General features: G+C 46.6%; 1 protein-coding gene across 1 annotated transcript in view; it reads left to right on the top strand.

Annotated features, from left to right (window-relative positions):
- Window positions 1-2,186: 2,186 nt before the first annotated feature.
- The window catches only part of LOC147628153 (COP9 signalosome complex subunit 4-like), a 74,529-nt gene continuing 51,099 nt past the window's right edge, over window positions 2,187-25,616 (top strand). The window contains exons 1-2 of the mRNA XM_086813186.1: window positions 2,187-2,408; window positions 2,608-2,759. Coding sequence (XP_086669312.1) covers window positions 2,252-2,408; window positions 2,608-2,759 — 309 coding nt within the window. The 5' untranslated portion in view covers window positions 2,187-2,251. The remainder of the gene's footprint in view (window positions 2,409-2,607; window positions 2,760-25,616) is intronic.

Genomic DNA, 25,616 nt, shown 5'->3' on the forward strand with positions numbered 1-25,616 from the left:
CAGGTGTGTTAGGCTCAAGAGACAAGGGGATGAGAATTTTGGCATGGAAAGAAACCCGCATAGTCTATGGGCTTACACTAGATTCTCGTGAATAAATGACTATCCTTTGTTGTGTGAATGCAGCTGGGAATGCACTGCCAGTGTACACATCTTCAAATACATGCGTGTTCAGCATAACTATGTGGAGCAATGTGAACCAGGGCAGCTGTGTAAAATAAGGCATGGATGATAGGTGAGCTGCTTATGGCATGGATAGATCATTTTAAGGAGGTTTGCCCTAGCGGTGTCTCTCCCAGAAACTGACACTTACTAATTCTTGATCATCACAGTAGTCTTGAAAAAGCAAGGGAATGGGGTTTGCACATAATTACACTTCCTACATGCACTGCACACAAACTACAGCCTTTAGATGTCTCTCTCTTCACGTCTTTCAAGCACCACTTCAAGCGGAGAGGTCCACGCAGGCTCATAATTTCTCCATACAAGTATCCAAAAGCGATCTTGCAGGTATTGCATCTAGAGCACTAGCACAGAGAGCAACATTTGTTTTGGTTTCAGGGCCACATGCATTTACCCTTTGAATCACAATGCCATCTGCTTTGATGGTCTCCCATGTGGTAACATGGAAGTGGCTTATTCAAATGCCATCTGCTTTGATGGTTTCCCATGTGGCTTATTCAAATTCCAAAGTGTAGGACGAGCATGGTGAAGATGGAGTTGTACAAGATAAAGTGGGGTTGAGGTGAGTCAAGTGCCAACAAGCAACCTTGCAGAAGGGTAAACAACAAGGGATGAAACACAAGTTCCTGGCACCATGCACAATAGTCCACCTAGTGAGCAAATGGAAGGAGCAGCTGCTTTGATGGTTTCCCATGTGGCAACATGGGATGTGGCTTATTCAAATTCCAAAGTGTAGGACGAGCATGGTGAAGATGGAGTTGTACAAGATAAAGTGGGGTTAAGGTGAGTCAAGTGCCAATAAGCAACCTTGCAGAAGAGTAAACAACAAGGGATGAAACACAAGTTCTTGGCACCATGCACAATAGTCCACCTAGTGAGGTCTCACCTTTGCCTACCAAGTATGAATGTGGGCTACTAGGGGCTTTGGGCAGTGTACTCCATGGATTAACTTGCACAAACAACACGCAAAAGAGCGTAGTGAGAGTGTTAAGTGTGTAGCAAATAGAAAAAAATCATCTACAGATCAAGGAAGCCTGGCCTTCTGCATGTCGGGCATCATCTTTGTGATATGAGCATCATCTTTGTGGTTGAGGCGTTTGCATTGAGAGTGTTGCCATGGCGAAGCAGGCACATTCGATGAGAGGCATGGTCAACCAGTGTCTGTACATTGGCTCATTATGAAACCCCAAGGGTTTGATTTGGTGTGAATTGGATGATGATAAAATCTGCCCAAAAGCTTTTTTTTTTGGGACCAATAATATTTATTTATATTAACTGTTTCAAATCTGTCATACACTAAATCCAGAAAACTTACTATCTACTCTTTTTTCACCTCATTCAAGATTTTACATAAAAACTCCCATCTTTCATCCTCACACAAGAAACAAGATTGTTCCCAAGAGATCTGATACCCCAGTAGTAAGCAAGCCTCCATCATGGCATCTGTAGTGCAACCATGGGGGGGACTGTTTTTCAAACATTCCCCCATGCTTTGACCAAACCTTGTCTGTAAGTGGATAGAGAAGGGTCTAAACATGCAAACCTTTTGGGAGGATTGGTTACTTGGGAAGTGGGTAGTCAGTGAGATGAACTAAGTGGACTCGTGTTTAACATTATCATAACTTGCATCTTATGGGGAATCTGGACTAGCAGTAATGAAATTGTATTCTTGAGGGCTACATGTACAGGGTTACAAGATTCAGAGTTGATGTATAAATGTGTGTGCATGTGCTGGTCTGTACGTAAGGTAAATAAAATTAGATCTCTGGAATTGGATTTGTTGATTTAGAACTTGCAGAGAAAAGATCTCCTTTGAAGGTTTCCCTGATTCTGGAGAAGCTTCAAACATACTAGGGTTCTTCCCCTAATGATGGATTGTTCTGCAGGTGAGATATTGGGTTGAGAAGAAAAGATCTAGACCTAGAACTCAAGAGATGGTACCGTAAGAAAAAACAAACTCATCTAAAGCTTTTCAGTTGAGGTATCGTTAAATAGGGCCCTCTTGGTGTGAAATTTGAAAAATACATACACAAACAATTACAGAGGGCGCCGGGGTCTTTAGACTGTCCGCATGCACGCCTCCACCATGGCCGCGGACATCAGAAGTGTTCTGCAAGCTGCTGCTTCTATCTCCGACCAGCGTCAGAAGATCGAGCAGTACAAGCTCCTCCTCTCTTCGATCATCTCCACCAACAATGTGGCACATGCTAAGGGCTTCGTCGATCACAGTAGGCTCGATTAAACCAATTTTCTGCAGTGGTTAGGGTTTTTTTATGCAGTGATTAGGATTTGCTTCTGTATTCCCTCACGAACTGTCTCTGTGTCTTAGTGTGGTGCTTAGGGCTTCAACACATTAAACTCTTAATGCACAGAGAGGCGGAACTACACAATTTTTGATGTTTTTCGTGTATTGGCTGCGGTTTGCAGTGGTGTCCGATGATGTCCCTCTGGTTGCATCCCGCCAGTTGCTGCAGACTTTTGCTCAGGATCTCGTAAAGATGGAACCAGAAGCTCATAAAGATGTTGCTCAGTATGCTTTGATGCAGATTCAGCCCCGCGTGGTCTCCTTTGAAGAACAAGTGAGTTTACTTTCATCAGAATTTTTTGTGCTAAGTTCAGCAGCTTCATTACCATAAGGCATCCAAGGTAAGGGAAGGTTCAGATTCTGGGCTCATCCGTCAACCTTTGAAACAAAGTAAGGGTTCAGATTCTGGCCACCTCAGCATTTTATGGCGAGAGATGTTTTCCATGCTGTGGTTTTGGTGGGGCTTCTTGAACCCACCCTAAGTATCATTTTATGAATAGTGAAGGCCACAAGCTCCCCCCCACAACACACACACACACACACACACACACACACACACATATATATATATATATATATATATAGAGAGAGAGAGAGAGAGAGAGAGAGAGAGAGAGAGAGAGAGAGAGAGAGAGAATCTATATTAACAGTCTACTAGAGGCCGAACTCGACCTATGAGACAAATCAATGTACAACTATCAATGTCTTCTGGATGTCTAGGAAAAAAAGGACAAAATGAACATGAAATAAAGTATGAAAGTACTGAGCTAGTGGGGGGGTGTGATGGATGGAGCACTACTGCTAGAGGCTCAGTATGCAACCTATATGCGTAGGGTATACAAGAATGCAATACAGATCTGTCTAGCTCCAACCAGTACCATATTGGGGTGTAATATGTGATTCATAGGCGATGGCGAGACCGCAAGGGAGATTGTGGTAAGTATTCACGTAAAAAGACAGCAAGAACTAGATACAAAATCATACTCAACTAGCTATGTAGGACTGATAGCGATGATTACAAACAAAGAGAAGGTGGGTGAGAGCAGATGCATATGATGTTCCGAGTGGAAGGGCCTGCCTTGTGAACACACCAAGGAGGAGGGTCTGCTTTGAATTTCTTTCTGACTTCAACCCGCCACCTCAAAAGCTTTAGGGCACTGGAAGAGGAAGCAAAAGAAGCAAGACACCCAAAGGAAGCTAAAGACAGGTGGAATAAGAATAGGAAGAGGCAGATGCATAGTGCTTCTTCCTTTTGATCTGCTGCGTGGAACTGGCCTTTAGTAGAAACCAAAGTGTGCTAGACTAACTATCGCCCTAGCACAGCTGTAAATCAACAAAGAAAACATATAAAAGGGAGCTAGAGCGCTTTTACAAGAAAACAACGACACCTGTTGGCCCCAAAGCTTGGCGCCCCTTTCGGTATTTCTTTATTTGCATTCAAGGAAGAGTCCAACTGAGTACAACATGGCCAAACATGGCTGAGAGTAATAGCATGCCCAATATGTTCACACCTTTGATACTCTCAGCTTAGAAGCCCCGCACAGTCTTGTGCTAATTCCAATACACAAACCTGCATCCCTATATGCCAAGAAAATACATTCAAGAGGCCTCGAACAACGTAGCCAATTTACCTGTACTCGCAACCAACACAGCCATACATCAGTCCACAAACTCGTCCAAAAACATCCCTCGGATTGCCCTGTTTCCACCCTCAAAACTGCCAAACCCTTCCTCTCACAAAGAGCCAGAGGAGTACCTCTGAGATAGTCACGAGCCAGTGAAAAGAGAGACTCTCACACCCTGTTCAGTCCTGTGTACTCCTGCGGTTCTGCACCTCCAGCAGCCACCTTTAGTCTCGCACCGCCTTCCACGAGAGAGAGGGAGAGAAGAAAGCCCTGTTCGGCTGTGCGCCGCCCTCCACAGGAAGGAGAGAGAGAGAGAGAGAGAGGCCTGTTAAGCTGCGCTGCCTGCAGTCTGCCCGCCTGCTTGCCCCCTTCAAAAAAAAGAGAGCACGTGCGTGTAGCTGCACTCTTGCAGCCGTCTGCAGTTCCCCGCCCCCCCTTCCAAAAGAGAGAGAGACAGTCCAGCCCGCCGGCGTGTTGCACAGAGGGAGAGAGCGTGCTGTTCAGCCCTGCTTCTGTGTCCAGCCCACGTGCAGTCCAGCCTGCCTGCCTTGCAGCACGAGAGGAGAGAGAGAGAGAGAGAGAGAGAGAGAGAAGCCTGTGTTGCTGACCGACCAGCCTTCCCACGAGCCAAAAGCACTTTTGCAGTCCAGCCTGCTTTTCCAAGAGAAAATGCATGTATGTATGCTGCAGCCCGAGTCCCGACTCTCTCCAAAAGAGGGGTTTTTCTCCAATAATAGCGTAGGGGCCATGATCCCAAAAAAAAGGTAGTAACTCAAACCTTTGTCCCCATGGGTTATGAAAAGGGACCTTATTAATTCCTAGGGTCACCTTTGACTCCCAAGTGAACATTTAACCAATGTCTTGCACACTGATCACCATGCCCAACGTTCGGATATGGTGTACAAATACACAGGGTTGTGACACAACCTCTACAACTTCTTCTTGTTGCTCCTTGTGGCATCTTCCTCCTACCTCCAGCCTATCACGTCACCGATGGACCTGAAAGCTGGTTGGTTCATTGATTTGGTTGCTAAACACCAGATTGGACTTGAGCTTTCATGTGGGGTTGTTAAGCTCGTTTATGCAGATGCCGTTCAAGCCTCATTGGGATGCAGGATTGTAGATCTTGTGGTATCTACAGGGTGCGAAGGATCTTGGACTCTTCTACGCCACTAGAGGTAAAACGAAGGACCGAGTTCAACTCCAAGGTTGGAGTGACTCAGATTGGGGAGGAGATCTAGACACAAGGAGATCTACATCAGGCTACAATTTTACCCTCGGCTCAGGAGCTGTTTCATGGAGCGGCAAGAGGCAGCCAACTATTGCCTTGTCGTCTACAGAGGTAGAGTATCGGGCTGCTTGTGGTGCTGCTTGCGAGGTTGTGTGGTTGCGGAGGTTGGCGAGATTGGGTTTCCACAGAAGGAGTCCACGGTCATCCAGTGATAACCAGAGCTGTATCGTTATTGCTCAGAACTCGGTCGTCCATGCCCAGACCAAGCACATAGAGATACAATATCACTTTGTTCGTGAGAAGATCTTGGCTGGTGACATCTTGCTTCTTTATTGTTCGACGGAGGACAATGCGGTGGATCTCTTCACGAAGTCTCTACCTCAAGCTATGCTCCGGTGGCCCTCCAGCTCATTGGGGTTGGTTCCACGTCCACGAGCTGAGAGGAGGTGTTAGTAGTCATCTCCTGTTTGTACACTATGTCAGGGCCTTTGTTGTTGGTGTGCTCGCTCGGTTTAGTGTCTTCCCATTTTTCCTCACTCTCCGTATATTCTTCCTATTTATCTGGAGGAGTGGATGGGTTGTCAGTTGCACTTGCTCTTGTGTCATGGCCGACTGCATGCACGTTTTTTCTGATGTGCACTTGCTCTTGTGTTCTCAGATTTTGTCATCATCTCCGTTGCATATTCTGACATGGTATCAGAGCTCTAGGCTCTTGATAGATCTTGGGAATTGTGTGAGCAAGAGGAGGACTGTTGTGTTGCTGATTGGTGGATTGTTTTGGACTGTTCGGGAAGAGAAGAAGCAAGAGGAAGGCGGGTTGATTTACTTGACAGCCACTTGTAGATTTAAGTTCTTTTTTTCCCACCCACTTACCCTTTTCAATTACATCCCCGCAATGGCAGATTTACTTGAGATGGCTGAGAGGCACGTGAAGATCTGGACACTCTCCATGTTCCCAGTGGACCGTCAGTTGGACGGGAACAACTACAGCATATGGAAGGTAATGATGGAATCTGTTATGGAGTCTTACGACCTTGTTGATTTCATTGTTGTTGGGGTTTCACGGCCGGAGGTAGAGGAAGGGGAGTTACCCTTGATTCGGAAGGAACGTGAGGCACAAGCACAGTTGTGGGATCATGTCAATGCGAGGGTCCGTTCATTCATCTTCCTCAACTGCACACCGCAGGTAATCAATCATAAAAAGCATATGACGCTGGCCAGAGGTATATGGCAGCATTTGGCTTCTCTTTATAACAGGGTATCGCCCATGAAGAGGATTTCCTTGGAAGTACAGATGCGGGTTATGAATCCTGCAAAGTTGTTGACGATGCGGGAGCACATTAACAAGCTGCTTGCTCTTCAGCAAGAAGTTCTTCAGGCTGGGAAGGAGATATCATAAGAGGATTTGGCCATAATGTTACTGTCGCATTTGCCCTCTCAGTAATCAGCATTCTACTCATCTTTGATTACCAGTGGCAGGCTTAGCACCATCACGTGGGAGGAGCTTGTGTCCATGGTCTTGGACCAGGAGGGAAGATTCTCGAACCCTTCATAGGGCGGAGGTTCGGAGGCCTTAACCGGCCAATGATCGAAAGGCCGTAACGAGGGCAAAGGGAAGGCTTCATCAGAGAAGTCTTTTGAGAAGATGTTTGACTCAGACTGCGAGAAACTAAAGGCAGAGAGGACTTGTAATGATTGTGGCGAGAAAGGTCACTATTGGACTTCCCAAGTGGAGCACCGACAAGGGTGCAGAATCCTCAACAGCAACCGTGAAGACTCCAGCCTTTAGCAACCGTGAAGACTCCAGCCTTTGTGCACCTGGAGGTGATGGACACCGATGTTTCATTTTCTTCGGGTAGGGAGGAGGTTGGAGGACTCGCTGCTACGGATACTCGGGAGTGGACTCTAGACAATGGTGCTTCTAGGCACATGACTCCTTCCTGTTCAGATTTACAGGATCTCTGCAGGTATTCTGGTCACATTCTTACTGGGGATGCATCCACTATTCCAGTTCACAGTGAGGGTAGGTTGGAGATAGTTCCCGATGGCAGAGGGGGGAAGCATTTCTCCCAGGTGTTGTATGTTCCATCACTTTGTTTTCATCTATTGTTAGTGCATCAGGTTCGCAAGACTGGCGTACGGGTGGAGTTTGATGAGCATTTTGTTGCTCTTCGAGACAAAGCAACAGGCCAGGTAGTTTGGGAAGGCGGAGTGGAGAATGGAGTTCTCTCTCCCAGGTCCTTAGTTTTGTGATGAATGGTAGTCTGGTAATGGCCACTTAAGTGTGGATACGCTACAGGTGCGGGCTTTCCGGGACCAGATGGAGGATAGCTTACCAGATGATGGCAGCAGTTGGCAAGAACTTTCCAGTACAGATGTTGGTAGTTCTTGTGTTCGTCAGTCAAAGGAAACTTTATAGGGAACTTATGCTCTGATGTCTCGTAGTATTCGAGACAAAGAAACTTTTGTAGATGAGGAAGTTCTTTCCACAGGGACCTATTGGAAAGCCAGGAAGGTAACAGTTGATTACTTGCAGAAGGAGGTAGATGTTGCACATTCTCCAGGCTTTGTGGTTCCGGATTTAGAGGGTGTGGTTTATAGGTTTCCGAAGGCCTTGAGTGGTCTTCAGCAGGTTTCCAGGACTTGGCATCCCACCGTAATAGGTGTTGATCCTTGTGAGCAGTATGATGCCTCCTCAACTCGGAAGCTGAATGGTTCATTGATTTGTTTGATGCATACCAGATTGGACGGGAGCTTCTTGATGAGGATGTTGAGCTCATGTTTGCAGAGGACTCTTTGGGAGGCAGGATTGCGTATCTTGTGGTTACTGCAACACGCGAAGGATCTTGGACTCTTTTACAGAGGAGGGGGATTGATGGATGGAGTGACTCAGATGGGGGAGGAGATCCAGACACGAGGAGATCTACTTCAGGTTACAATTTTACCCTCGGCTCAGGAGTAGTAACAGTCAGCTATCTCTTGCCTTGTCGTCGACAGAGGTAGAGTACCGGGCTGCTTGTGAAGTGGTGAGGTTGCAGAGGTTACTTGGTAGGATTGGGCTTCCACCACTGGTGGAACCCACAGTCATCCAGAGGCATTTTGTTCGTGAAAAGATCGTTGCTGATGACATCTTGCTAGAGTTCTATTCGATGGAGGACAATGCGGTGGACCTCTTCACGAAGTCGCTATCTCAGGCGTTGCTCCGACGGCACTCCAGCTCCCTGGGGTTGGTTCCACATCCAGGAGCTGAGAGGGGGTGTTAGAAGTCATCTCTTGTCTAAACATATACACCAGGGCCTCTGTTGTGGGTGTGCCTGCCCGGATTAGGTGTTTTCTCATTTTTTCCCACTCTCCATATTTTTCTCTAATTTTTTCCTATTTTTTTGCTATGGGAGGTTGCCTTGTGCATGTCGGCTACATCTGTTTTGCTGGCCGACTCCACACGTGTGAGGGCTGTCCAACCAGGGCTGGCCGACTAGAGCTGAGGCTGGTCAGGTGTCTGCACAAGCGGTTGGCTGCCCCTTATACAGGCTGACTGCACATATGGGGCCATATAAAATGGCCCCATGGCCCCCCACTTCTTTGTATCTTGTTTCGGGATTTTCTTGTGTATATAGTAGAGTTACATGCCTCTCTCTCTCTCTCTCTCTCTCTCTCTCTCTCTCTCTCTCTCCCCCCCTCTCGTTTGCTGGTTTTTTCTGATGTGCACTTGCTCTTGTTTTCTCAGATTTTGTCATCATCTCCACTGCATATTTTGACAAAGCCTACTTAAGACCATACAAGGCCTTCCGCAACCTGTAAACTATCCCCTTCGATCCTAGTACCTCAAAGCTTGGAGGTTGCTCAACTTGCACCTCCTCCTGCAGGTCATCGTTAAGGAACGGAGATTTCACATCCATCTGAAATATGGGCCATCGTTGAGAAGAAGCGAGGGCAAGAATGGTCCGGATTGTGGTCATCCTCCTAGTCGATGCCAGGCCGCTGAGCATAACCCTTAGCCACAAGTCTGGCTTTGTGTGTGTCCACCGACCCATCTGACGTATACTTGGTCTTAAAGACCCACTTGACACCAATGACAGATCGTTTCGACGGCCTTAGAACCAACTCCCAAGTTTTATTCTTCTCTATGGCATCGAGTTCCACTTGCATGGCTTTCCTCCAAGTATCCTGTGCAAGGGCTTTCTTGACGGAAGTGGACTCTTTGTCCGGCATGATACGAGACATCAAAGCATAGTTTACCTGTAAGAGCTCCGTTGAATGACTTTTGTCACGAACTCTATGCGATCTTTGAGGTCCGTCCTCTGTGGTCCATTCGGAGGGAAGCTCCATAACACCTGACTCCCGAAGGGTGTCTACCAACCACCTGGGTACTTGAATAGAATGCAGAGCCTCCTGTTGTTGTGGGGCCTCATCTCCAGCTGCGGGCTTAACCGCCTCAACTGATTGAGGATGTCCAGCTAGAACAATCCACTGGGAATCCTCATCATTATCATCTGGGTCTCCAAGAAGTGGCGGCTCATCAACAGTGGAAACGGGAACATGCTCATCAAAAATCACATCCGTGTTGACGACGACCTCATTCTTCTCTGGATCATACAACTTGTATCCCTTGGAAAGAGAGTTATATCCCACAAAGACAAGCTTTTGGGACTTTGAGTCAAGCTGCCCTTTTTGATTCTTTGGAATGCGAACATATGCATCACTCCCAAACACACGGAAATGGGAGACATCTGCTTTCGTGCCAAACTACGCCTCAAAGGGAGTCATGTTCGGTACTGAAGTCGTTGGAGAACGGTTGAGGATATGGACAGCTGTGTTGGGTATAAAGTCCCAGTTTCGCCTCCGGACCTTGATCATCACGTAGCTCTTGTCGAGAGCTTCGCGGCCATATATTTACTTGTACATTTGGCCCTCATTTGGGCCTTGTAAAGGCATTCTTTGTATTTGGTCCGCCGGGCGCCCCATAAGTTGGGCGCCCGCCCATATAAGACCTAACCCTAACTTTACCCTTGTATCACTATAAATACGAGGTCTCCCTTGAGCCTCAATAAGACAATCAAGATATTCTTGAGCATTGTGTGAGTTCTCTCTCTCTCTCTCTCACTCTTCTCTATCTCCTCTGCACTTCCTTGGCTGCAAGCTCTTGTGTTTGAGTCATTCTCCTCCAACAACTGGTATCAGAGCTATGGAGGGAAGCTGTATGCAGAAGCTATGGAGTTAGAGGTGTCTTCCACCACTTGACTACGGGATCGTCTGCGTTTTTCGCGTCAAACACCTCCCTTCTATCATCAATCTGGTGCGTTTTTTTTTTTAGAGTGCTGCTCTTTTCTTTTTAACGCAGGAGCCTCTTTTGTGGTTTTTTCTTGCTCTTCCCTTCTCCTGCGTTTTCTGCTCCACCCCTGCTGCCCTTCTGCTGCGTTTTCCTCTCCCTTGCTGCCCCCTTTGCTGCGTTTCTGCTGCTGCGCTGCTGCAATCAGCAGCGTTTGCTGCCTTGTTCTCTCCTTGCTGTACGGCTGCCACCAGCAGCAGCTAGGGCTGCAGCCAGCAGCCCCACGACCACCAGCAGCAGCTAGGGCTGCAGCCAGCAGCCCCACGACCACCAGCAGCAGCCAACGCTGCAGCCAGCAGCCCCAAGGCCACCAGCAAGCAGTCCGGGCTGCAGCCAGCAGCCCCACGGCCACTAGCAGCAGCCGACGTTGCCTCCAGCAGACAGGATCTACGAGCAACCCCCAAAAGACAGCAACATACTGCCCCTCGGGTTTACATCGACATCCGGTGATACTCTTCCGCCGTCTCCTTCACTTGAAGTTGTTTCATCAATCTACGAGCATCCTACATTCAATCCATATCTGGTACATAACATCTTGCTATTGCTTACTTTCTGAAGTGTCAGTTTGATAAGTCATGGCATCTACAAGTGATCTTAAGGGTCTACTAGAGATTAAGAAGTTTGCAGGCACTGGGTTTGATCTTTGGAAGGTGAGGATTCAGAATATCCTCTATCTGCGGGAATGTGATACTGCACTTGAGCAGTTCAAACCCGCTGCTATGACAGATGATGAATGGGGAATCCTGAACAGAAAGGCCGTTGCCTATCTCCAGATGGCTGTTGTTGATGAGGTTCTTGTTGACCTCAAAGGGCTGACAACAGCCTATGCCGTCTGGGAGAAGCTGAGAAGCACCTATGAGATCACCACGCCAGTGAACCAGGTACATCTCATCAGGAAACTCATGAATATGCAACTTGATGAATCTAAGAATGCAGTAGAGCATATTACTACTTTCACAGGGGTGCTTAATCAGATGCAGGATTCTGGATTGCCTGCTTTTGATGATAAGTTGAAAGCTATCTTTTTGCTCACTACTTTGCCTGACTCTTGGGAAACACTTGTGGTGTCACTTGGGACAAATCCCAACCTAACTTTTGATGGAGTCAGGGGTGCTATTCTCAATGAAGATATCCGGAGGAACTAGCGGTTCTGCAAATGTCTCACGAGGGAGGACGACCAAGCGGGGAAATACTACTACCAATTCAAAGGGTAGAAGCAAGAGCAAGGGCCAGCAATCTGATGTTACATGCTACCAGTGTGGTCGTAAAGGCCACAAGAAGCCAGATTGCAAGTTTTACAAGATGGAGCAAGACCGGAAGAAGAAACCCAGTCATTCAAATGACAAAAAGAAGGAAAAAGAGAGTAATTCCAGCAAAGCAGAAGAGTTCGAAAAGGACAAGAGCAAGGCCAATGTGGCCTCTGGTGTTGTCATAGAGGAACTGTCTGACTCAGATGATGTGCTATGTGTTTTTTCTGCTAATGCTCTTGATGTTCATAACTTGCATGTCACAGAACCAGATGTTATTCATGCCTTGATGTATGAATCTGATGTGCTTTCACAGACTTGGATTATTGACACGGGTGCCTCTTTTCATGTAACTCCTATCAAGGAGTGTTTTGCAACTTTCACTGCAGGCTCCCGAGGAAAGGTGTTCTTGGGGAATGATCATGCTTGCAATATTGAAGGTATGGGCACCGTGAATTTGACTTTGCAGGATGGTAGTGAGTTTGTGCTGCCAAATGTGAGGTATGTGCCTGGTTTGAAAACCAGTCTCCTGTCTGTGGGCCAGCTTGATGCCTTGGGATACACGGCCATATTTGGAAATGGCACATGGAAATTGACCAAAGGCACAAGGGTGATTACAAAAGGATGCAAGAAAGGAACATTATATAGCCTTCATGGTCAGGCTTTGTCTGGTAAGTTTATTGCTTTTGCAGAGGTACGCTCCCACATGGAGCTTTGGCATAAGAGACTTGGCCACATGAGCCATAAGGGTCTCTCCATTTTGTCCTCCTTGAACAAGTTTGATGCAAAAGGAAGCAAGCTTGATTTTTGTAATGATTGCTTGTATGGGAAACAGAATAGGAGTTCTTACTCCTCTCGTGCCTCTCGCAAGGCTGAAAAATTGGACTTGGTCCACTCTGACGTATGCAGCATGCCCATTAAATCTAAAGGTGGTTCAAAGTACTTTGTGTCTTTTGTGGATGATCACTCACGAAAAGTATGGATCACTTTGTTGAAATCTAAGGATGATGCTTTTGCTGCATTTCAAAAGTTTTATGCATTTGTTCATACTCAAACTGGAGTGAAGATTAAATGCTTACGCACTGACAATGGGGGTGAGTTTGTTAGTACTAAATTTCAGAAATTTTGTGATGATAATGGCATTAAGAGGGAACTTACACCCCCCTATAGCCCCTCTTCAAATGGTGTGGCTGAAAGGTATAATCGTACACTGTGTGAAAGAGTTCGATGCATGCTGTCCACAGCTAATCTCTCTCAGGATTTTTGGGGAGAAGCCTTGAAAACTGCAGTTCATGTTTGCAATCGATCTCCACACACAGCTTTGAAAGGTGGAATCCCTGAGGAGGTTTGGTCTGGCAAACCGTCCTCATATGACCACTTACGCATCTTTGGTTGTGATGCATATGTGCATATCCGCAAGGAAGACCGGAACAAGCTTGATGCTAAGTCCGAGAAGGGCACCTTCGTTGGCTACGGTGATGAAGGTGAGATGGGCTACCGTGTGTGGTTGCCATCAACCAACAAAGTGGTTCGCAGCCGGGATGTTGTATTTTATGAGGCAAAGCTGCTCCGTAATGTTTGTGCCTCTCATGGTGATCAGAAAAAGGTCAAATTTCAGCAAGGGCAGCCACCCATTGATGCTGAAAATGAGCCCCAGGATGCTTCACACAGGGCTGAACATAATGAGTCCGTGATATTTGAGCCAGAAGAGGTTGGACAGCCGCTTCATGCTCCTGGAGGTGTAGGGCAGCAACCCCTATATGCTGAAAATCAGGCTGTTCGTGAAAACCCGCAGCCTTTTGATGCTGAAATTATGATTCCTCCCGATATTGACCCCCAACCAGCCAATGATCATTGGGTACGGAGGTCTACTCGTTTTCGGAGGGAACCTCAGCGTTTTGATCCCTCTTTGCAACATGTTTTGCTTACAGATGAGGGTGAGCCTCTTACTTTCAAAGAGGCTAAGTCTTGTGAACTCCGAAACAAGTGGGAGCATGCTATGCAGGAGGAGATTAAGTCTCTACATGCAAATGACACTTGGGATTTGGTTGAGTTGCCCAAAGGAAGGAAGGCTATTCCTAACAAGTGGGTGTACAAAGTCAAGACAGTTGACGGCCAGCCTAAGTATAAAGCCCGCCTTGTTGCTAAGGGCTATGCTCAGAAGGAAGGGATTGATTTTCAGGAGGTCTTCTCTCCTGTGGTCAAAATGACCACCCTTCGTGTTTTGTTTGCTCTCACTGCTGTTTTGGATTTAGAACTGTATCAGATGGATGTAAAGACAGCTTTCTTACATGGTGATTTAGATGAAGAGCTGTATATGAAGCAGCCTGAAGGCTTTGTCATTCCTGGCAAAGAAAATCTGGTTTGTAAGCTGAAGCGTAGTCTCTATGGGCTGAAACAAGCCCTGAGGCAATGGTACAAAAAGTTTGATGCTTTCATGCTTAACCAGAAGTTTAATCGTAGCCATGCAGATCATTGCTTGTATACTAAAACTGATGCAGATGGCAGCCCAGTGATACTTGTGCTGTATGTTGATGACATGCTTCTTGCCGGGAAGAATAAGAGCGTTTGGAAGCTCTTAAGGACCAGCTGAAGTCAGCTTTTGCTATGAAGGACTTGGGTTCAGCTGAACATATTTTGGGTCTTCGGATTAGACGGGACAGAGCACAGAAGTTGCTTTTCCTCACGCAGGAGAAGTATATCCAGAAAGTCCTTGATAGATTTAACATGGCTGATTCTAAGCCTTTGGGTGCTCCATTGCAGCCCTATGTTAAACTATCCAAGGATGATTGCCCAAAAGATGATGATGCAGCCAGTACTATGCGTGGGATCCCTTATGCTTCTGCTTGTGGATCTCTTATGTATGCTATGGTTGCTACACGGCCAGACATTGCTCATTCAGTGGGAGTAGTCAGTCGTTTTATGTCCAACCCAGGCAAAGCACATTGGGATGCTATAAAGTCTATATTGAGGTACTTGAAGGGGACACAGAAGAAATGCCTTATGTATGGTAAAGGTCCACTTGAGGTGCAGGGTTATTGTGATTCAGACATGGCAGGTGATTCTGATACCCGCAAGTCTACTAGTGGGTACATCTATACTCTTGCAGGTGGTGCTGTTTCTTGGTGCTCTAGACTCCAGAGGATAGTAGCACTTTCTACTACTGAGGCCGAGTACATCTCCGTCACAGAGGCTTCTAAGGAAGCCATTTGGTTAGCACGCCTTGTCACAGAGTTTGGATTGCCAGAGAGGGCTCCGGTCCTTGGTTGTGATAGCCAGAGTGCCATATACCTGGCTAAGAATGCCATGTTTCATGCTCGTACCAAACACATTGATGTACGGTACCACTTCATCAGACAGGTGCTAGATGATGGTTTGGTCAGTTTGGTCAAGATTGGCACCCATGAGAACCCTGCAAATGCTCTCACCAAAAGTTTGCCAAAAGCACAGCTTGATATGTGTCTACAGCGGGTGGGAGTTACATAGCTTCACTTAGAGGAGCTTCACTGGCCCTTTAAGTGGGAGGTTGTTGGGTATAAAGTCCCAGTTTCGCCTCCGGACCTTGATCATCGCGTAGCTCTTGTCGAGAGCTTCGCGGCCATATATTTACTTGTACATTTGGCCCTCATTTGGGCCTTGTAAAGGCATTCTTTGTATTTGGTCCGCCGGGCGCCCCATAAGTTGGGCGCCCGCCCATATAAGACCTAACCCTAACTTTACCCTTGTATCACTATAAATACGAGGTCTCCCTTGAGCCTCAATAAGACAATCAAGATATTCTTGAGCATTGTGTGAGTTCTCTCTCTCTCTCTCACTCTTCTCTATCTCCTCTGCACTTCCTTGGCTGCAAGCTCTTGTGTTTGAGTCATTCTCCTCCAACAAGCTGTAGCCACAACCTCTCCCCAAAGTGGACGAGGAAGATCACGATGCTGCAGCATCGTCCTCGCCATCTCCACCACAGTCATGTTCTTACGCTCAACTACTCCATTCTCTGAAGGCGAATCTGTATTGGCCAACTCCCGCTTGATGCCATGTTCCGCACAAAACCGCACGAATGCATTGGAAGAAAACTCTCCTCCTTTGTCAGCCCTAAGAGTCTTTTATGTGCAAGCCAGACTCTTTCTCCACCATCACATGATACTCCTTGAACTGAGCAAAAGCTTGGTCCTTCTGGGAAAGGAAATAAACCCATGTGAATCTGTTACAATTATCAAGTAGCAGCATAAAATACAAAGAACCTCCCAAGGATGGGGTCTGCATAGGTCCACACAAGTCAGTGTGTATCAACTCTAAAGGTTTCGAAGCCCGCCTCGAAGCTTGCTTCGGAAAAGATTCCTTGTGCTGCTTACCACGAATGCATGAACTACAATGTCCTTGCCTGCTTGCCAACATTTGGGAAGCCAACCACCTTTTGGTCTCGGAAAGCTTGCCGCAACGCATCCACAATCAAGTGGCCAAACCGAAAGTGCCTGTAAGAGAGGAGAGTGCTGAGAGTTTGTAGATACCGTTCTCCACTCCGCCTTCTCACATGACATTCTACACGCAGAGTTTGGTGTGGCCCCACTGGTTACAGATGCCCTTTTTCAGACTGTCACTTATATTCAGCATGTATACACACTTGATAGAGATCGCCTCCCACGACTAGCACTAGAGTCCTCTATGCAATTATATGGCGAGAGGAAGAGGGAGCGATTGAATGAGCTGGACTGCCCTCCTCCTCAGCGACGGCCACCACCATTACCGACACATGCATGGTACTCTGAGGTAGTCGAGTGGTTTCATGCACACGGCATACAGATGGACCGTCTCTCCCGGTTTCAGTATAGCCTAGATTCCCCATACCTTGATCTCTCACGTCAGGAGATCAACCGGATCATCTGGTTAGATCTACTTGGGCTACACATACACCAGATATGGGTGTCTCTGTCAAAGAGTGGTAAGAAGTGTGATTTCTACAGAGATCACTTCTTGAGACTCTCTGAGGATGGATTCTTTGAGATCCCACATGTCACATGCTATGCGTATCACGATCAGCCAGCTCAAGGTATCCTCCCACCGCCTCAAAGTAGAGACTGGTAGAGCTGAGGATATCCCACATGAGGAGAGGACATGCACAATATGCATCATAGGAGCAGTAGAGGATGAAGCCCATTATATCCTCAGTTGCCCGGCTTACTATGAGATACGGGGAAGATTCCATTGCCTCTTCCGAGAGGGATTCGGGCCACTCATATGGGTAATGCAATGTGAGGATTAGAGGTGCTTGGGCTTGTACTTGATGGAGCTCAGGCGACACAGGGATGTAGTGTTGAGGCAGCATGCTGAGAGACAGCCTCGGCTCCGACAGGACACCTCACAGAGAGCCATCACAGATTTCTTTGTGGTACATACATCCACATCGGAATCTACTACCCACAACAGTTCCTCTACTATGACATCGGAGCCCACCACCCGTACCCACGCTCCAGCTCCACGCCCCAGAGGAGTTCTTAGTGAGAGAGCTCGATCCATTATGCGAGCTAGACGTCCCCGATCCAAAGCATCACGACCCTCTACCACACAGAGGCGGATTCGTGAGGTTCTCCGCCGACATGTCATGCTCGCATCACAAAGGCTTGACATTCACTCCACCATCATATCGGTTCTGGCCGAGGCAGGTATCGACATTATCTGGTCACAACATATCTCACTCTACAGAGGATCATCTGTTGATCGCATGTACTGTCAGATGTTTTCATTTTACCTTTTCTTTCAGTTTTCCATGGCTTAGTATATCCATGGTACCATTGTATTACTTTTGGTCTCATAGGTCCTTGGGGTCTTTCGTAGACGTTAATATAACTTTCTTTCTTTCTCCCTTTAGGGAATTAAGGATTTTTTTTAAAAGAGAAATTGGAAATTGTGGAAAATGGAAAATTTTATGGTAATTGGGGCAACGTGGGAAATCTAATACAAGTGGAAATTTAGGCTAAAAAGAACAAATTTGAGCAAACTAGGCCAATTAAAAAAATGTGGGAAGGTGGGGGTGGGGGGGCTTGCCATAATTTTAACATTTTCCCTAAATGCTCTGCTATTTTTTTTCTAAATTGCCATAACTCTCTCAAATTTCCCATGTTTCCTATTGTCTGCATTTTTTCAATTTCCACATTTCCCAATTGCCCTAAATTTTCCAATTTCTCCAAGTTTTTGAGGTTTTTTTTTTTGGGGGCAATTTTCTCCCATGGCACTTATTTTTTCATTTCCTACTAGGCTGCCCACACCATTGTGCACCACTTCATATCTGGCTGTTGGACATGGTATTGACAATGCTGGCATTGTAATTTGAGCTCCATTTTATGAGTGATGGTCACATGTCCAAGCTTGGTGGTAAGGACATTGGTGGATGATACCATAGGCATTCGGCTGATGCATTGTGCAATTATCTTGGAGAACTCAAAAGAGTCCGACAAGGGTAAAAGTATTGGTAGACCATTGTTTGAAGATGATGTGTTGTGCAATCTTTTGCCTACACAAGGGCATGATGTAGCCAGTGATGCATCGGTTACAACACCTAGCCATGACTTATGATTATGCAGGTACAGATGATTCTCCTATGCTTATTGCATAACCTTCCAGGTGGCGCACCATCTACTCTCATTTGTTTTCACAATCTTGGATCAGAGAGAGGCAAAGGGTTGCTGAGATTGAAGTAGAGGATTATTTCATTGATTGCAATTGCTAACATCTCATTCAATGTCTTGAGAATGGATCAATGGATGATACTAGTTTTTGTACCTGAGGGAGACTCAAATGGGTGGACATGGCTGGATTTCAAGAGGATGAGGACCACCATGCCGGTGGAGGAGGAGAGGATAGAGCCCTGGAATCCATTAGACGTATTGGTGCTATGAGAATGAAGAGAGAAAGGAGAAACAGAAGAGTTGAATATACACAATCACACACAAGTATTTATGCCAATTTTGGTATAATTCTTGAGAACCCGAGCCTTATTATACAAGAAAATATGTACAATGCTGTTTGAAAGTACAAAATGATAAACGATACAATAGAGGTGTCCAAGTTGACAAATGTGTATGTTCCTCAATTATTGGCAGACTCCTGTTGGTTCTCAACTTCAGGTGCGCATGTGGGCTTGTGTTCGCAATGTTGTTGAAGGCTGAATATTTGATGATGAATAAGTGAGGAGACGTTTGTTTTATTTATAAGGCCATTTTGGGTCTCAATTAGGGGTTGGCTTGCTCCACCCGTTGCTTGAGTACTGCCCAATCGTACCGGACTGCTTAGTACTAATCTTTAGTAGTGGTTTAAACCAGTAGGGTCCTGGGAATAGAGGAAGTAGGCTAATACAGGTGGCTAAGGCTCATGTTTTAATAGTACCAAGCATACCACCAACACCTACCCGCTGAGGCCGTCGGCTTGACTGTTTGTGATCCGTTAAATCTAATCATGTTCTCGACAGTAATCTTGATTCTTGGTCCATCATAGACCACAGAGTGAATAACTCTCTGTGAACAATATTAACCCAAGTCTCACTTATATATTGGCTAGTGTTGCTATAAATAACTGTCCAGTCACAAATAGTGAGTATACTTTGCATTATTAACCACAAGCCTTAGTCGCATGTATCAGCCTGCTTCCTCTAGTCCTAGGGGCCAGGGCTCCCCTAACCTTGATCAATTAGACCACTAATCCTAAAGATTAGTACGAGGTATGTAACAACTACTGTCCGATTCTTGGTCCTCCTTGGCACGACGGATAGCCTTGGCTCCATGTGCTAGAGTAGCCCGTTGAACATCGACCTCATGTGCTACATCAGCTCGTAAGTGCTGAAGTTAGATAGCTTGGCGATGTCTCTGCTGTAGAACACTTGTGCCTATGTGCTAGGGTTTAGAGAAATGGTAGCGGAATAAATACATACATCACACATAAGAGCCCTAAACTATTGTTTGTATTATGTACAAAATGAAAGTGTTACAACTAAATCTCTAGTACAAAAGATGACTGCGAATGAAGTTGTCAAATCACAACCAGTTTGTTGACGTTCTCCTGGGCAGCCCACCCAAGTATAGAAATGCTCTTGTGCAAGACTAGCGCTCAGGGTTTGCAGATGGTTATGATGATTTTGCTATGGGCACTACCATGAGGTTATAAGTTGCACTTTCTACCATGAGGTTATAAATTGCACTTTCTCACAAGGTGAATTTGGGCATGTTCTTGGATTCATCTAGGTATATATAGATGCATCACTATCGTTGGTCGACCAACTTTATTCATGTCCGCCTATTATTATAAATACCCATGACAAACCATAATATCGACGTGTTCACATGTATGGGCAGTCGATGACCTGTTCGACTAGGTGTGCACCATCCGAGTTGGCCGACGTTCTTGTGCGCCTGTTTTTGTCAGAATGCATCGCGGAAATGAAGACAACTGCCGTAGAGAGCAAAACACAGATGAGAGAGAGAGAGAGAGAGAGAGAGAGAGAGAGAGAGAGAGAGAGAGAGAGAGAGAGAGAGAGAGAGAGAGAGAGAGAAGCTGTGTAACTCTGCTATATTCACATAAGAAAATCCCGGAATACACAACAGAGAGTGTGGGGGGCAAGGGGCCCCAGGTTGCTAGTCGGCTAGTCTAAAACAGGCTGACACCAGCATATGCTCACGACCAGCACTAGGTGTGCTCATGACCTGCTATATTCCAATTGGCTAGGTGACCAACAGTCGGCCAGGTCACCAAAAGGAGTCGGGTAGCAAATCAATCTAGTCTGCCATTAACTGAATCAGTTGATAGCCCAACCACACCTCACAAAAATGGGAAAAATACATGGAGAGTGAGGAAAAATGGGAAAACACCAAAACTGGGTGGGCACACCCACAACAGAGGCCCTGGTGTAATGTATAGACAGGAGATGACTACTAACGCCCCCTCTTAGCTCCTGGATGTGGAACCAACCCTAGTGAGCTGGAGTGTCGTCGGAGCATAGCCTGAGGTAGAGACTTTGTGAAGAGGTCTGCCGCATTGTCCTTTGTTGAACAATAAAGAAGCAAGATGTCACCAGCCAAGATCTTCTCACGAACAAAGTGATATTGTATCTATATGTGCTTGGTCCGGGCATGGAAGACTGGGTTCCGAGCAATAGCAATACAGCTCTGGTTATCGCACTGGATGACCGTGGGATCCTTTTGTGGAAACCCAATCTCGCCAAGCAATCTCCGCAGCCACACAACCTCGCAAGTAGCACCACAAGCAGCCCGGTACTCTGCCTCTGTAGACGACAAGGCAATAGTTGGCTCTCTCTTGTTGCTCCATGAAACAGCTTTTGAGCGGAGGGTAACACTGTAGCGTGTTGTAGATCTATTCGTGTCTGGATCTCCTCCCCATTCTGAGTCACTCCAACCTTGGAGTCGGACTTGGTCCTTCGTTTCACCTCCGGTGTCGTAGAAGAGTCCAAGATCCTTCGTACCTTGCAGATACCGCAAGATCCGCAATCTTGCCTCCCAATGAGACTTCAAAGGCGTTTGCATGAACGAGGTCAACAGCCCCACAGGAAAGCCCAAGTCCAATTTGGCATTCAGTAAACCAACCAGCTTTCGGTACAAAGTGGCATCAACTGGCTCACAAGGATCATTCACAGTAAGCTTCGTGTTCGGGTCCATCAGTGAGGTGATAGGCTTGTAGTTCTCCATCCCAAAGGCCTCAAGCAACTCATGGACATACCGCTGTTGAGAGACAAAGAACCCTCTCTGGATTTGCTAGATCTCCAATCCCAAGAAGAAGTGGAGTAAGCCTAAGTCAGTCATCTCAAACTCCTTTGACAAGGCAACCTTTGTCACTGCAATGTGCTCCACATGACCACTTTTGAGAATGAGTCATCCACATAAAGGATGATCAACGTGACCAAACCGCGTTCCCGAAAGAGATATAAGCTAGGATTTGCAATTGATCTTTGAAATCTAGTCCGTAGAAAGAAGGAATCAATCTTCTGATTCCAAGCCATGGGAGCTTGCTTAAGACCATACAAGGCCTTTCGCAACTTGTAAACCATTTCCTTTGATCTTGGAACCTCAAAGTCTGGAGGCTGCTGAACATACAGCTCCTTCTGCAAGTCACCATTAAGGAACGCGGATTTAACATCCATCTGATACACGGGCCACTGTTGAGAAGAGGCAAGGGCAAGAAATGTCCGAATTGTGGTCATCCTCGCTGTCGGTGCAAAGGTATCCTCATAGGCGATGCTAGGTTGCAGAGCATAACCCTTAGCCACAAGTTTGGCTTTGTGTTTGTCCACCGATCCATCTGACATATACTTGGTCTTAAAGACCCACTTGACACCAATGATTAACCGTTTTGACGGCCTCGGAACCAACTCCCAAGTTTTATTCTTCTCTATGGCATCCAGTTCCACCTGCATGGCTTTTCTCCAAGTATCTTGTGAAAGGGCTTCCTTTTCGGAAGTGGGCTCTTTGTCCCGCATGATACGAGACATCAAAGCATAGTTTATCTGTAAGAGCTCTGTTGAATGACTTTTGTCACGAACTCTATGCGATCTTCGAGGTCCGTCCTCTGTCGTCTACTTGGAGGGAAGCTTCGTAACACCTGGCTCCCGAAGAGTGTCTAACAACCACCTGGGTACTCTAACAGAATGCGGAGCCTCCTGCTGCTGCGGGGGATCATCTCCAGCCGCGGACTCAACCTCCTCAACTGACTGAGGCTGTCCAGTTGGAACAATCGACTGGGAATCATCGTCAGACTCATCTAGGTCTCCAAGAAGTGGCGGCTCATTAACAGTGGAAGCTGGAACATGCTCATCAAAAACGTCTCTGTTGACGACAATCTCGTTTCGCTCCGGGTCATACAACCTATATCCATTGGAAAGAGAGTTATATCCCACAAAGACAAGCTTTTGGGACTTTGAGTCAAGCTTCCCCCTCTGCTTCTTTGGAATGTGAACATAGGGATCACTCCCAAACACACGGAAATGGGAGGCATTTGGTTTCTTGCCAAAATAAGCCTCAAAGGGAGTCATGGTTTGTATTGAAGTTGTCGAAGATCGGTTGAGGATATGGATTGCCGTAGCCACCAGGAAGATCACGATGCTCCAGCATCGTCCTCCGCATCTCCACCACGGTCCGGTTCCTACGCTCAACTACTCCATTCTCTGAAGGCAAACGTGTGTTGGCCAGCTCCCGCTTGATGCCATGTTCCGCACAAAACCGCACGAATGCACTGGAAGAAAACTCTCCTCTTTTGTTAGCCCTAAGAGTCTTTATTTGCAAGCCAGACTCTTTCTTCACCATCACATGCCACTCCTTGAACCGAGAAAAAGCTTGGTCCTTTTGGGAAAGGAAATAAACCCATGTGAATCTGCTACAATCATCAAGTAGCTGAATAAAATACAAAGAACCTCCCAAGTATGGGGTTTGCATAGGTCCACACAAGTCAGTGTGTACCAACTCTAAAGGTTTCGAAGCCCGCCTCGAAGCTTGCTTCGGAAAAGATTCCCTGTGCTGCTTACTACGAATGCATGAACTACAACGTCCTTGCCTGCTGCCAACATCTGGGAAGCCAACCACCTTTTGGTCCCGGAAAGCTTGCCGCAGCGCATCCACAGTTGGAAAAGATTCCCTGTGCTGCTTACCACGAATGCATGAACTACAACGTCCTTGCGTGCTGCCAACATCTAGGAAGCCATCCACCTTTTGGTCTCGGAAAGCTTGCCGCAGCGCATCCACATTCAAGTGGCCAAACTGAAAGTGCCACAAGTCACTGATCTGAGTGCTTGTAAGAGAGGAGAGTGCTGAGAGTTTGTAGATACCATTCTCCACTCCGCCTTCTCAAACAACGTGGCTTGTTTCTCTGTCCCGTAGAGCAATAGAATGCTCCTCAAACTCTACCCGGCAGCCAGTCTTGCAAACCTCATGCACTGACAATAGATGAAAACCAAGTGCGGGGACGTAAGGAATACGAGAGGAGTGCTTCCCTCCTCTGCCATCGGGAATGATCTCCATCCTGCCCTCACTATGAATCGGTATAGTGGAATTGTCGCGAATGAATATGCAACCTGACTGTCGTTTAAGATCCTGTAAGAACTCACGAGAAGGAGTCATGTGCGTGGAAGCACCACAATTAAGAATCCACTGTCACATGCACTCTACACTGTAGTGCATGGTGACAAACTGGCTCATCATCAGCAGTGCAACATTTGTACGGTATTAGTTCCATTCAGGATGATATTTGTCGTACCCCGTGACCCCATTGTATATCCTCAATCCAGGATAAGTCAGGCACGAGCTATGTAGGTCATTCTCAGCCATAGTCAGTCAGTCAGTCTATATAAGTCCCTTAACCCACTTAAAGAGACGCATTCATGAATATACAGTCAGTAGAAACCTTAGGGTTTGCATCAGAAAGCATCCTGCATATTGCACATCATTCATGCATATTATCTAGACCATTGCAGGAACCTCAGATAGCATCCAGGATTTATCTAGGACTTTTCTGGTAATTTTCCCGGCATTTTTAGCATTTTATACATCATTGAGACATTTTATTTGGACATGTGTAGTCGGCTAGCTCTGTAGCCAGCCAAGTGGCACATCTTATCCATATAAATAGAGGCTTGGCATAATCATTTAGTCATTCATCATATTCAGCAAGAGAGCCATCAAGCGCTTACCATCCTCAGCTCCAGGAGCATAGGCGATTGCTGTTTCAGCCATCTCGTTTCAGCGTTTGTCTCCTACAGCCCTAGGCGCCTCAAACGCATGAGCATTCAGCCATCTACATCAGTAAAACGCAGCAGTTCAGCATTCAGCCTTCAGTCCATCTTGCGTTTTCTGCATCCATACAGTTTTCAGCATTCATTCATTCATCGTTTTGCTCCAGCCACTTGGTGAAGGTAAAACGCAGCATTCCCATTCATTTACAGCATTCATATCCAGTCTAGAACAGTCCCAAACAACCCCTCTCTCAGCCCTAGCTTTGCATCCCTCCCTCATACCACTGGGAAGAGTGCATAGGCTCGAGATTGGACGTCTTTGGTACTTCTACAGCAGCGCACAGTTCAGCCCAACAGTTGGTCTTCAGAGGTCTTGCGTTTGGCTTATCGTCAGTCACACCGTCAGTCTCTTTAAAGATAATAAAGCAAATACTATCCCGGTAACGGGATAGGGGGCCCTTCAGTGGGTAATTCGGGACCCCATACGGTGTACAGATCTCCTCTCTCTCTCATATCTCTCTAAATTTTGAAGTATTAAAGTGGATTGCTAAACTCACGAAACTCAGGATACAGAAGATGGTGTGAGCATTTGTGTGACAGGATCCTCCAATACGAAGACTTCCGCGGCATATTACATTGGTATCAGATTCAGCTTGTACACACACACACACACACACACCATATCCTAGCGTGAGGGCATCCTTGGATGATTAGATTGCGTTCTGGCATGACCACCGACTTCAGCATCATGTCTACAGAGGAGAGTACTCATCGGCCGGAAGACGTCTCCTCCGAAATAGACCTTGCTCTTCTGTCTACCGCAGACACCATAGCTCTTCTTAGAGCTCAAAACTAGCTGCTCATGGAGCGTCTCCAACTCTTGGAGGCAGCAGCAGCACGTCCTCCTTCGCCTCCAGCAGCACCCGACTTCATTTCCCTCTTCTTTCAGATGGAACAACAAAGGAGAGAGGACGAGGCCAG

The sequence above is a fragment of the Cibotium barometz genome, chromosome 19 (genome assembly GCF_041138505.1).
Source record: "Cibotium barometz isolate CiBa-2024 chromosome 19, ASM4113850v1, whole genome shotgun sequence".
Classification (NCBI taxonomy): Eukaryota; Viridiplantae; Streptophyta; class Polypodiopsida; order Cyatheales; family Cibotiaceae; genus Cibotium; species Cibotium barometz.